At 41.7% G+C, this 13463-nt stretch overlaps 1 protein-coding gene across 1 annotated transcript in view; it reads right to left on the reverse strand.

The window, feature by feature from the left end:
- Ppp1r12b (protein phosphatase 1 regulatory subunit 12B) overlaps positions 1 to 13463 on the reverse strand; it is a 200741-nt gene that overhangs the window by 112381 nt on the left and 74897 nt on the right. Inside the window, exons 10-13 of the mRNA XM_029538692.1 lie at positions 12870 to 12952; positions 11701 to 11826; positions 8827 to 9006; positions 4423 to 4605 (exon numbers count right to left, since the gene is read on the reverse strand). Of these exons, the coding sequence (XP_029394552.1) occupies positions 4423 to 4605; positions 8827 to 9006; positions 11701 to 11826; positions 12870 to 12952 (572 nt within the window). The remainder of the gene's footprint in view (positions 1 to 4422; positions 4606 to 8826; positions 9007 to 11700; positions 11827 to 12869; positions 12953 to 13463) is intronic.

A 13463-nucleotide genomic window follows, 5' to 3' on the forward strand; every position in this document is an offset into this window, starting at 1 on the left:
TCCACATAAAAAATATATATACAAATGTTTATAGCGATATTATTTATAACAGCCAACAGGTAGAAATAATGTGAATGTATCAAGTTATGAATGAACAAACAATATCAAATGGTAGACTATAAAAAGGAATGAAGTCCTGATTCCTGCCTCAACATGGATGCACTTTGAAAATATAACAGAAAGAGGCTAATCATAACCCCTCATGTTGTTTCCATTTTACATGAAAGGTTGAAAATAAGAAAAACAGAAAATATCAGTAGTTGCTTAGGTTGCAGGGAAGTGGGTATAAGACATGAGAGAAATAGGTATAGGATGTCTATTACAGGTAATGAGAATGTTCATAATTCACTGTGCCAATAGTTATTGGTCCATATTCAAAAACCCAGTGTCTTTGGATTGAGAGATGGCTCAGTGATGAAGAGTATTTGTAACTCTTACTGACAGCCCAGGTTCAGTGCTAGGGTTACATATAACACCATACCTGACTTCCTATACAAAATTATTTTTAAAGATTGCATAAACTCCATGTTCTTTCATAGCTGCTACTTATTGTTCAGACCTCTGTCTAAGCACCAGACTCTCGTGGCAGCCTCCTGGAGTCCCCAGGTAAAGTAGTCATAAATAGACCTCTGTCAGCACACTGCTTATAACTCACACTATCTCTTTATGGCACAGACTGAACATCTGTTAACCAAACTGCTGGAAACCAGAAGCATATCACATTTTGAAGTATTTCCATAAACATAAGGAGTTACTTTGGATAAGAAAAGACTCATCTGTTTCATAAAGTGTGTCCCCAACAACATGTTCATGCACTGAACACTTGGATTCCAGATAGTAGGTCCAACAACAGGGCAGTGACCAGACACCACCGTCCGCTGAGTGGGCAGCCTTACAGACATTCAAGCGAGTGGCTCTGTTAGTGGGACTGGTCACTGGAGGGACGTTCCCAGGAGCAATGTCGGCCCAGTCCATGCTCTCCGCTGCTCTCCGCTGCTCTCCGCTGCTCTCTGCCGTCTTGCTTGCCAGGCACAAGCGGCTTTGCTCATCCACATTTCCATCATTATGTTTGCCTCACCGCGGCCCAGAAACAATAAACCAGCTGGCCACAGAGTGTCATCTCTGAAGCCATAAACAAAATAAACATTCCTCCTTCAAATAATTTCTCTCAGATACTTTTTAGTGTCCAAAAACTGACATGTTCACCCTACACACATAACATGGAGGTTATCTTATACAATTTTTAAAAATAATTCTGTATAGAAAGTCAGGTATGGTGTTATATGGAATCTTAGCACTCAGGAGGCTGAGGCATGAGGATTGCCATAAGTTCAGTACAAGCCCGGGCTATATACAGTTAAGTGTCAGGCCAGCCAGAAGGACATAGCAAGACCTGTTTTCTAAGAAACAAAATCAATTTTGTACATCTTGATACAGCATATAGTTCACTAATATCTCAGTTTAGTCTTTTTAATTCTTTTATTTGTTTTATGTAGAGAGGGTCTCACTATGTATCCCAGGCTGACCTACAACTCAGAGACCCTGCCTCCGCGTAAGTGCTGGGATTAAAGGTGTGGACCACCCACTCCAACTAATTCTTTGTTCATATAGTTGCCACTTGAGGAGATGTACCCGGGTCACCCTATTTGCTAAGGTGAAGGAGCTCAGTGGACAGCTGTGGACTGACAAAACAGCCAGAACAGAATCAAAATCTGACTCTATTGGTCAAGCGATGCCTTATCTACTGGATGATACAAAATTCATGGACGCAGTGGCTCTTTAGGATTCTAAGAATGCAGCAATTCCATACAGCCTGAAAACAAACTTGATTTCTCCATCTTTCCTATCTTAATCTTAATGAATTTAACCCATTTAAGTCCTCTCAGCTAGGAAACACTTTGTGTGAATATGTACACGATCACATATAGCTGTGTGGTGGAGGGTGTCTTCCTTAACTGCTTCTCCACTTTAACTTTTTGAGACAGGGTCTCTCTCTGAATCATATCCCACCAAGCATCATGGATTGGTTATTGTACTGGATAGCTTTGTGTCAACTTGACACAGCTGGAGTTATCACAGAGAAAGGAGCTTCAGTTGGGGAAATGCCTCNATGAGATCCAGCTGTAAGGCATTTTCTCAATTAGTGATCAAGGGGGGAGGTTCCCTTGTGGGTGNTGCCATCTCTGGGCTGGTAGTCTTGGGTTCTATAAGAGAGTGGACTGAGCAAGCCAGGATAGGCAAGCCAGTAAAGACTGCTTGTGGACGTTGTACATCGTGGTGCGCACTAGGCTCCGCACCACGATGTACAACGTCCACAAGCAGAGGAAACACTTTGTGTGAATATGTACACGATCACATATAGCTGTGTGGTGGAGGGTGTCTTCCTTAACTGCTTCTCCACTTTAACTTTTTGAGACAGGGTCTCTCTCTGAATCATATCCCACCAAGCATCATGGATTGGTTATTGTACTGGATAGCTTTGTGTCAACTTGACACAGCTGGAGTTATCACAGAGAAAGGAGCTTCAGTTGGGGAAATGCCTCCATGAGATCCAGCTGTAAGGCATTTTCTCAATTAGTGATCAAGGGGGGAGGTTCCCTTGTGGGTGNTGCCATCTCTGGGCTGGTAGTCTTGGGTTCTATAAGAGAGTGGACTGAGCAAGCCAGGATAGGCAAGCCAGTAAAGAACATCCTGCCATGGCCTCTGCATCTGCTCCTGNTTTCTGACCTGTTTGAGTTCCAGTCCTGCATCCTTGGGTGATCTACAGCAGTATGGAAATGTAAGCGGAATAAACCCTTTCCTCCCCAACTTGCTTCTTGGTCATGATGTTTGTGCAGGAATAGAAACCCTGACTAAGACAGTTATGCTGCCTGACCAGTGAGTATGGGGATTACAGATGCTGTGTCCTGTTATCATGGCTGCTGATAATCTGACCTCATGTCCTCATACTTATGCAAAACACTTTCCACTTGAGTCATCCCCCTGCCCTAAGAAACACTTTCAGAGTGATTTCTTCTTTAGCTAATGGAAGACTGTTCTTTGTTTTCTCAAATGAAGCTAATGGCACTTCTCTGCACACTGGAGTAAATGTATAAGCATTTCATGTTCTCGAATGTATAATATTTACTTGGCTAGAAGTCAATTAAAAGAGGGCAACTGAGGGTGAGGGAAATAGCTTAGCTCTTAAGAATACTTGCTGCTCCTCCAGAGAACCTGGATTTGAGTCCCAGAACCTGTATCAGGAGGCTCACAACTTCTTGCATCTCCAGCTACAGGACCTCTGACTCCTTGTTCTGGCCTCCAAGGGCACTAGCAACACACATGGCACACGTACACACATTCACAAGCAAACATGCATACATGCATGCACACATACACATGAATAAACATGTCTTTTTAAAAAGAGGACAACTACTGGCTCAGAACCCCATTAGTCCAGATAATTGATTTCCTTAACATTTTTATGGAACGAACAATAATAGGAAATGCTGTTTTTCAATACACTTAACTTCTCCCCTCCTTTCTCAAAATGTGTGCTTTGAGTTCTCTTCACAATAAACAAATACTAACAAGTTAGGTGCTATAGTCTTAGATTACATTTCCTGGCATCTCACATATACATACATTTTGAAAGATAGAAAAATATCTTTTTGGATACTGGAAAACCTTGATGAAGATTTGTTCTTTTCCAAGTCTTAAAAAAACGCTCTACTATAGCCCGCACACTGAATTTTATGACTTCAAGGTTAAGACAATGCTCAACAGCTCTTCCTTTTGTCACACTGCACAATCTCTTAATCCCAACAACTGAAAAGTTCTGTTCTTTTTCTAATCTATCTCAAGTTGATCTACATCTGCTTTCTAGGAATTTTGCTCTAAAAACACTGCAGTGTAACAGAGCACAGTAGCAACCATCTGCACTCCTAGTCTCAAGCAGGCTACCACAAGAGGACCAAGTGGTCAGAGCCGGTCAGTCTGTGCATAGCAAGTCTCAACAACTGCAGACAAGTGAGCCACAATCCCCCGTTATATAAATGCTCATTTCCTTCCCTGGTACTGTTCTCCCATGAATTAAATCTATGTACCCAGCACTGCTTCTCTTGCACCTAGCACTGCTTCTTTGAGCACTTTATCACAGTCTTACTTTGCTGCAAAAAGTGATCACAGAAAACTCAGAACAAAACAAAGGATCTTTATCAGGGTTTCAAGCTCCCCATCACAAAAGGCAAAAAATGTCTGTCACTTATAAGACAAGTAGGGAAAAAAAGGCTCTGACTATACACACAACATAATGCTAACCTCTACCAACTACAAAAACCTCCCAAGCTAAGACATAATGCAACAGTAAAATTAAGATCTATTTGAGCTTCTCTGTCTCTTTTCTCAAAGCAGAGTCCTGCAACTGCACCAACAACCTCATACCTCCTCTTCTCCCGGGCTTCCACAGAGGGGTCTGTTCCAGTGGAGGAGAACACTGTGGCAGCTGGAACCCCATTGGCAGTGCTTGGCGCAGGACGGTTGGTGATCACACACAGTGGGGTGCTGGAGGAGACACTGTCTGCTGTTTTCTCTGCTGTTGAGTCAGCCTGGGACTTGTAAGGAGTCCTGGAATTAAGAAAAGACAGGAGCAAAAGGAGAATGGTCAGGCATGATGTATAGCAGACACTGGCATAAAGGAGGCACGGGTCTCATGAGAATCTTCTTGCTCAGATTTTGTTTGTTGGTTTGTTAATTCTGAGCTCGTAAATATTGCAACAGTATGATTATACATTTAGTCTGACATCTTCTGCCAAGGACTTATTTGTTATAGGATATTTTTACATGACATTAAAAAACAAACAAACAAAAATCAGCTGTGGCACAAGGCAAGATACTGCATATGCACGAGTGTCTTAATGACTCGTGGCTGCCACCTGACCTCCCTCCGCACATGCACAGAGAGAGAGGATCTTACTAGAGAGAAGTGAAAAAGACACTAGAATCACTTACGATATCAGTCTCCACCTCCCCTCAGTTCTTGGCAGGGGAAGTCTTTGTGGCAGTCCTCAGCCTAGATTTGATGATCATCTTCTTGAATTCTCCATTTGAAAAGTATTCTACAACCTCAGTCTATTTGGCTCTCTCTCACCTAGTCCAGCAACTGCAGTCTTTCTTCCATTTAGCCAAGCGCCTAATTCTCTACATTCATAGCTGCCTAAGTAAGAGACTGAAGCAGAAATCGAGCAGGATTCTATATGCAACCTTAACTACAGACTGCAACAGCAAGCTGTGTAATTAAAGTCATTTCTGTGAAAAGAAGATCTTTGTTTCTTAACAAAGAATCAGAAGCAACCATTGGCTTTCCACCCAAAAAGCTATCATTTGTGATGTCACAGCTTGTTGCTGGGGTAACAGAGATCCAAAATTGATACTTGCAGAGATGGGAAAAGCAATGAAAAGCATGAATGTTAAAAATCTGTTTTTCACCTACTCACAATTATTATCAGAAATGTTTACAAGTAGCTATAAGCTCACTTCCAAATAATCACATTATTGGAATAAGTGTAAAAGAGATAATCAAATCATAAAGTCTAAACATGGCATTAAGAAACATAAAAATATAACACTTTTGAAGATAGAAACTATATCTTCTCCAGAAGGAATTAATATCTCAGCATAAGGTAATATTTTATACTCATTTTCTCATCTAAAAAGTTGGAGATAAATAATTTCTCATTTATTCGTATACAGGAAATACTAATAAAACCAACAAGAAGTGTGGCCATGAGAAGCGTGGGGCCAATCCAGGAACAACGTGCATACCTCTGACTGTCAGCAGAGGAGTCCATGAACCCAAGGACTGACCAGTCTGGGAAACAGACTCCACCCTCTCCACCAAAAAACAAAACAAAAGCGAAAAGAAAATCAAACAAACAAAACAATAACAACAACAACAACAACAGAAACATAAAAAGCCAAGATCATACTTAACAAAAGCTTACTAAAATTTCTTTTTGGGTTAATAATGTTTTGGCTTCTCTGTAATTTCTTTCTTTCTTTTTTGTAAACAATTTATTTTTATTTTGCAATTTCTTCTTTTAAAGTTTTATTTATTAGTGTGCTCATGTACATACAATGTGTGAGAAGGTCAGAGGACAGCTCCTTTACATGGAGCCTGGGGCTCAAGCTCAGGAGGCCAGGCCTGTGCACAATGCACCTTTACCTGCTGAGCCATCCTGCCAAACTTGCAGTTTCTTAGACTGTAAAAATGACAGGAATGTTATTTTATTTTACTGTCCAATGGGACGTTACTATTGCTTTGAAGCTTGTTCTAACTTTACAAGCAGGCTGCTCAGAGCAGCTGGGAAGCCCTACAACAGGATCGGGAGCTGCACACCGAGTCACATAGTGCAAAAGCAACCAACGCAGAGACCTCACATCTTCACTGTAAAATACAGGAAACAAAACTGAATCATGCTGAGTTTTCATGATGATGAAACAAAAATTTATATATTTATAAAATGTATATAAAACATATACATATGTATATGTATATATACATATAATCACTTAAATAGTACTCACAATAAAATATAAACTCAATGTTAAAAAAACTTGACCAAACAAATGGACTCCACATCAACTAATGTAGATATAAAACCTGTCTCAGTTCCAGTGGTGATGTGATCTGGCAGATGATTAAGCTTCTGGTTTGCTTTCCTCATTTAAAAATGCATTCAATGCTTATTAATATACCAGGGGAATACTTATGAAAATATAAATGACATGCATGGCCAAGGCAGGGGTTACCTGACTAATATTAATTGCCTCCCACGAGACAAAGCATAGATTAGTGTTTCTGAAGAAAGTATTGATTTACAAGTCTCTCTTTGCCTGCTTCCTCCTTGCCTATTGCTTCCTACCCAGAATGCAGTCACCACGGCTAGAGCTCCAGCAGTCACTCTGGACTGTGAAACAAGCCTTGGAAATAGAATCCATGAAGTAAAGAAAAGCCCTGGATCTCTGAATGATTTTGGAGCTACTCTGCTAGCCCTGTTTCTGGGCTTTCTTGCTTATAAGAAAAAAAGAGGAAGCTTTACCGTACTTAAAGCAATATATATGAGACTTACTGCTGCATGTGAGTAAACATAATCCCAGCATGCAAATCCGTTTCGTAGAGAAACTAGTCCAGTGCCTGTCACAAAACAGATTCAATAAAATTTTGCCCAGTTTCAGCTCTGTGATTTCTTCAGTGCTGAGGACTGAACCCAGGCCCTCAGGCATGCTAAACCACTAAGTTAAGCTCCCATCCTCCTGTCTGCATTCTTCATCTTTAGTGATAATATACATACTGTCAACATAGCTGTACTATTATGGGAATCTAATAGATTTCTATGCAACTATACAGTGTTACTAATGGAGTCATAAGCCTGAAATCTCTATATAATTATAACAGTATTAATGATAATGCATTATGAAATAGTTCTCTCTAACCAAATTAATGATGACTCTTTGTTTCAGGGAAAGAAATCTAGTAGGCTGACAAACATCACCCAAGCACCACCATAGAAGCTGTTTTGGCAACAACACTACCATCATTTCTATTTTTTAATTTTCACTCTACCACAACAAGACCTATAAAGTCTTCTGATGAAAACAAAATAGCCTCCAACACCCAGGAAAGGGCAAAACTCTGTAGTGCAAAGCGCAGTGGGTGGCTGGAGAGGTGCTCTGGTGTTGAGCACTTGATGCTGATGCAGACAGAGGAGCCTGGTTCAGTTCTAGCTCCCACTACAGGTGGCTCACAACCACCCCAAAATGGCACCCCATGTCAAATGACCCCTTCTGGCCTCAGCAGGCACTGTACACATGAGGTACACACACAGACAAGCAGGTACACACACATACACATAAATAAGTGTGTGTGTGGGAGTGTCAGCCAGGTATGGTGATGCATGTCTTTAATCCCAGTACTTAGAAGACAGTCTCTCAGCTCTAAGCCAACCAGGTTTGCATAGCAAGGTCAAAGCTATCCAGGCCTCAAAATAATCAAACCAAACAAACAAAACAAGAGGGAACTGAAATCGTGACATGCTTTTACAATGACACTCTGCTATGCTGTCATTAGATGAATGGAAAAGTCAAAACACTATGCTCCTGGAAGAGTTCCTGAAAACACCTCTCTTCTCTTAGTGCCCCACAAGAACACTCATTAGCGCTTCTCAGAAGGTGATTGGGAGGTTTTGGGAACATGGATTAGCTTCTCTTCTAATCTGAGTTTGTATGTCATCTTCCAAAAGACTGCATACATAAGATTCTTACGAGAATGGTAATAAATAAAACAAAAATAAAATATAACTTTTTTGGTTTTTTTTTTGTTTGTTTTTCAAGACAGGGTTTCTCTGTGTAGCCCTGGCTGTCCTGAAACTCACTTTGTAGACCAGGCTGGCCTCGAACTCAGAAATCCACCTGCCTCTGCCTCCCGAGTGTTGGGATCAAAGGCCTGTGCCACCACCCCCGGCTATATAACATTTTTAATTCATAATTTACTATCATGGGTCTTACTCTAAAACTGTAATCACAACTGGAAAGGTAGTTGAGAAATGAAAGCAATCATGCTATGTTGACCCCTGAACATCAAGACAACGACATGGATCCCATGTGATTCAATAAGCAACTGTTGACTGGCTATAAGTCAAAACAAAAGCATCTTCGTTAAAATCTGGGTACTGTCACAGAACTGAAACTTGCTTCCACACCAACAGAGCCTCTTTGCTTCAAACCTTACATGTGTTTTCAGAAGCATTAACTGTGATGATCAACTCAAATGGCTCCAAGAAGCCTTACCTGACAGGCTGCACAGGTGCAGTAGTGTTTGTACTGACTGGTGCAGTGTAAGAGGCAGGTTGCCACTGGCTGCCCCGAGAGGTTGATGAACCAATGGTAATGGGTGAGGTAGCAGGAGATGAATTGCGATTGGCTGAAATGTAGGGACTTGTGGGGTCACTACTTTTACCAAATGAAGCACTGCAAAACAGCACACAGTCACTTTCTTCAGGACATGCTGCTCACCCACCATTTCCCAACACCGCCTTCCCACCCAGATCGTGCATGTGAAAGGAATGTAGGCCAAAGATGGCACGGCAACCTAGAAGTGGAGCGGTAACTCCAGCCAGAGCTGAGTCTCAGCAGCAAACAGTCAGTCATCTGAGAGTGAGGCAGTCACCACTCTTTGAAGGATGATTGTTTTGATCAATCATTCAAAAGAATAAAGGAAAGGTGCTATTCAACAAGGGAGAGCAAGAAAGGAGAATACATAACAAGAGACTATTAAAAGAAAACTCCCCCAACAAACCCAAGGCCCCACATCATGCAACCTACATGAGAGAAGAAATCTACCAAAGCCGGAAGACCCAAGAATTGGGGAGGTCTCAGTGAAAACAAGAGAGCAAAGGAGAGACAGGAGCTGTGCAGGAAAATGGCTGAAGAGCTGCAGTTATTTAGCGTAAAGAAAAAGGTCTTAGGGAGGATGTAAAGTCTTAATTCTATAAAGTAATAGGGTGTAGGCAGAAAGAAAAAGGCAAGGGTGTTGTCTCTTTGCTTCCAACTAAACACAGTAAGGAGTAAGGACTGTCTCAACTGCAGCATCTTTGCTGTCAACTAAGCACAGTAAGGAGTAAGGACTGTCTCAACTGCAGCATCTTTGCTGTCAACTAAACACAGTAAGGAGTAAGGACTGTCTCAACTGCAGCATCTCTGCTGTCAACTAAACACAGTAAGGAGTAAGGACTGTCTCAACTGCGGCAGAACATCATTTGGTTAGGGGTTTGTAAGACGCTTTCTGACTGTAACAGCACTGAAACCCTGGTGGGGGGCGGGGGGGCTGGTGATAAAACACCCTGAAACCTTCTCTAGAAAAGAGGTATTTCACTGGGATGTAAGAGATTACTTCCTGGCTGAATATAAGAGATGATGCAGAAGATGTGAAGAAGACCAAGGCTTGGCACAGCAGGGGAATGAGGGACTCCTCCTTGTTCTTTCTGTGTAAAATGGTGATGGCACACAATTCCTTCTTCTTGGGAAGATCAATGCAGGGTCACAGAAAGTGAATGCTAGAAATCTAAGGCATTCAGCAAGTTGTAGATCTTTTCTCAAAAAGTGCTCATGTAATTAAGCACAATTTTCAGCCCTTTCTTCCTGTGTTCACTGTAACTTTGCCCAAACAACAAACCAAAGCCATTCAAAACCATTTGTTGAGGTTTTGGATCATGAACATCAACAACCTCACCCCCAAATAACTCCACACTAGGAAACTAAGTTGAAGTTTTCTTTTTCCTGCATCTAGAACATTATTCTCTTAGAAAGTTTTCTTTGACACTGGATTTGACTGTAAGAGATAATAACGTATCTTGGTAAATCAAAGTGTTTCCTTTTAAGAGAAACAGGTGACCCCTCATAAAACCCGAACCACCTGGCCTGTGTAATGGCCAGTGGGCTTGGATGTAGCTCAGTTGGTTGCCTAGCATGCAGGAAGCCCTGGGGTCAATTTCCAGCCCCATAAGTATGCACAGTGACAAATGCCTATAATCTGAGCACTGAGGAGGTAGAGGCAGGTAGATCAAAATTTCAGTTATTTCAGCTACAGGGTGAGTACAAGGTCAGCTGAGATTACACAAGGCCCTGCCTATATAAATAAATACATAAAATACAATGCTATTGAGATCAATGAGCTGTACTTGTATACTTCTCAGAGTCAAGATCTTTCTCAGGATGAACCTGCAGAACTGAAGGCAGCCATGTCTGTTCCCATTGTAGTTTATTTCCCATTTTCCAACACTAATTACTTGTTTAGAGTCTTCCTCTTAGGAAGAAATAGTTTTGATCACAAGCAGCTAATCTGCTCGTCTAAGTTGCAGCAAAGCCTGTTTCTAGGGTGGCCATCTAGAAAGCCTAATGATGAAGGCAGGAGGTTGCAGCTAGAAGGGTTAAGTGGAAGTGAAGAAAGAATTCAAAGTAAGCAATGAAAAACAGATTCTTCTATATCAGCAGCAGAATTCACACTGAAATAGTATTAAGTGTCTCTTGTAGCTTAATGGTTCTGGCAGAGGTGCTTTGCTTGCTGGCTAGCTTGTGGCAAAGGAAATAATTGCAGAAAAGATAGTACAGATGAGATCAAAGGAAACCCATGTACCTTCTCTGCACACCAAACTTGCGAGTTTCACATCTTGATGGATCTGAGGGCCATTAAAGTCATAAAAAAACAAAAACAACTCAAGTCCCTAAATTAACAGGCTCAATATGAGATGTCTTAAATCCAACAGAAAACTGTCCCCATTGCCCACTCCTTACCACCCGGTGATGCCCTCCCCCTCCCCATCTTCAATTGTAAAGTGTGATGAAACTGCCCTAGTTTTACAGAAGGGAAAGCCAGGACTAGGCAAGAATGCATCTATCCCACCTTCCCCAGATGCTGCTTCAGACTGCAGTTTTAATAGGGCTGAAAGGATGGAGTGTAAAGTCAGGTCTGTGGTGGGGGCTGGAATGGGCTTATGTTAATTCATTAAAAGAACAATTAATCTTAAATTAGTGAAAATGTTAATCCCAAGGAACCTAAAAGCCATTCATTTTTGTGGTGCTAATTGGATATAAAAGCATGCACACATTACCCATACCCATGGTCAGAGTGAAGGAAGCCACCTCCCACCCCTCTGCAGCTGGTACCTTTTCAAGTAAGTTGGCGTGGAAGTGGAAGGTGTGACTGTCTGTGGGGTTTCACTTCCCTTTGCTTCATCCCTCCACAGCTGCCTGCTGTGGGAGCCACTCCTTACTAGATTAGCAGCTGACTCTCTGTAGAGGCAAGCAAGAACACCAACAACAGTGACTCCCACACCAATCTGGACTACAAAGAGAGAAAAGCCAAATGGAAAACTAACACACTAAAGAAACAGGCCCGTTTTTCAAGTGTTCCTGGTTTGTTTGTTTGTTTGTTTATTCCTTATACTACTGTTGGCTCTCTTCTATCAACATTAAAGCCATCTCATCCCACTAGGAACCAAATTCTACCTCACACCAAACAGCCTCACTCCTCTGTGATGAGGACTCCCTCATGACACTCATTTAAAAAGCACTTGCACTGATATCCAGTTGCAGGCTGCAAAGGAGCTAATGAGGTTTCTACAGAGGGAAAAAGATATGGGGGCTGCTGGTACCTCCTTAGCACTACAGTATTAAGATGTCCTAAGGGCCTGTCATGGGTTTTTACACTCACAATCAAGAGCTTGGGGTCTTTGATGCAGAGTCTGTAGGCCTGGAGCAATTCTTCATGGGTTTTAATGTTTACTGAATCACCTAAGAAATTCTGCTAAAATTCAGATTCTGATTCAGTATCTCTGGGCTGCATGTCTTCAGAGAAAGGGTCTACTTTGAGTATGCCTTGAAATGTAGCAGTATTTTTAAATCTCCATTACTCATTTAATTGATGAGGAAGGCATTAACTTTTACTTCCTTACTAATTAGAAGCTGATCATTTCAAGTAAACAATCTATTCAGTGCTTACTATATGGTATACAGTACACCAGGCATGGCTGAGCAGCTTGGGAAACAAAACAGATGAACTGCTTTTACAGAGTCTGCTGGGTACTAAAGCTAACTCACACTTGGAAGGGTCAGGGTCCTAAAGACAGACGGTAGCTGGAATTATAATTTAAAAGGTAAAGAACTGTCGTGTGTGTGTGTGTGTGTGTGTGTGTGTGTGTGTGTGTATTCCAAGCAGAAGGACAAGCACTCCATAAAGCACTGAGGACATCTGTGGGAAAAGGCAGAAGAATAATAGCCAGATCGCCATGACCCAAGGGCTGAAAGAAATCATCTCTGGCATGTGTTGTGATTACCTGTTCTCCTTTTCTTCAATGTCACTTGTGCTGCTGAGCCTCCGGGGTACTAGCATACTGAAATAGCTTTTGTTTTCTCTTTCCTATAAAATAAAAAAAGTAAAATGCAAGAAAGGTTCAATACTGACACAGCATAAAACATCTCTGGTAAAAAAGCAGGACCCTGCTAAGCATAGTGGCATACTGGCAATCCTGGCCCTAGGGAGTAAAAGCAGGAAGATTTCCATTCAGGGCCAGCCAGGGCTACAACACTGAGACTTTACCTTAAATCTCAAGAAGCCCCCACTTGAGGACAGAAAGTGGAAAGGGGAATAGTTACACATTCTCGTATCCAGACTCATCTTTACTTTGATTTCAAGTAGTAGTAAAAAAAAAAAAAAAAAGGTTAGCTTTTTTATTCCTACCTTTCCTTCAGCAATATCCTATATGAAGGGAAATAATTCTCAAGAGGGAAGTCAGAATATCCCAGTGAAGAGAATAGCACAGCTTATACAAAGGGCAGCCCTGAGGGAAGTGAGGGTCTGAGGAGCCACAGCCCTGAGGGAAGTGAGGGTCTGAGGAGCCACAGCCCTGAGGGAAGTGAGGGTCTGAGGA

Source organism: Mus pahari, chromosome 5 (genome assembly GCF_900095145.1).
Source record: "Mus pahari chromosome 5, PAHARI_EIJ_v1.1, whole genome shotgun sequence".
NCBI classification, from domain to species: domain Eukaryota; kingdom Metazoa; phylum Chordata; class Mammalia; order Rodentia; family Muridae; genus Mus; species Mus pahari.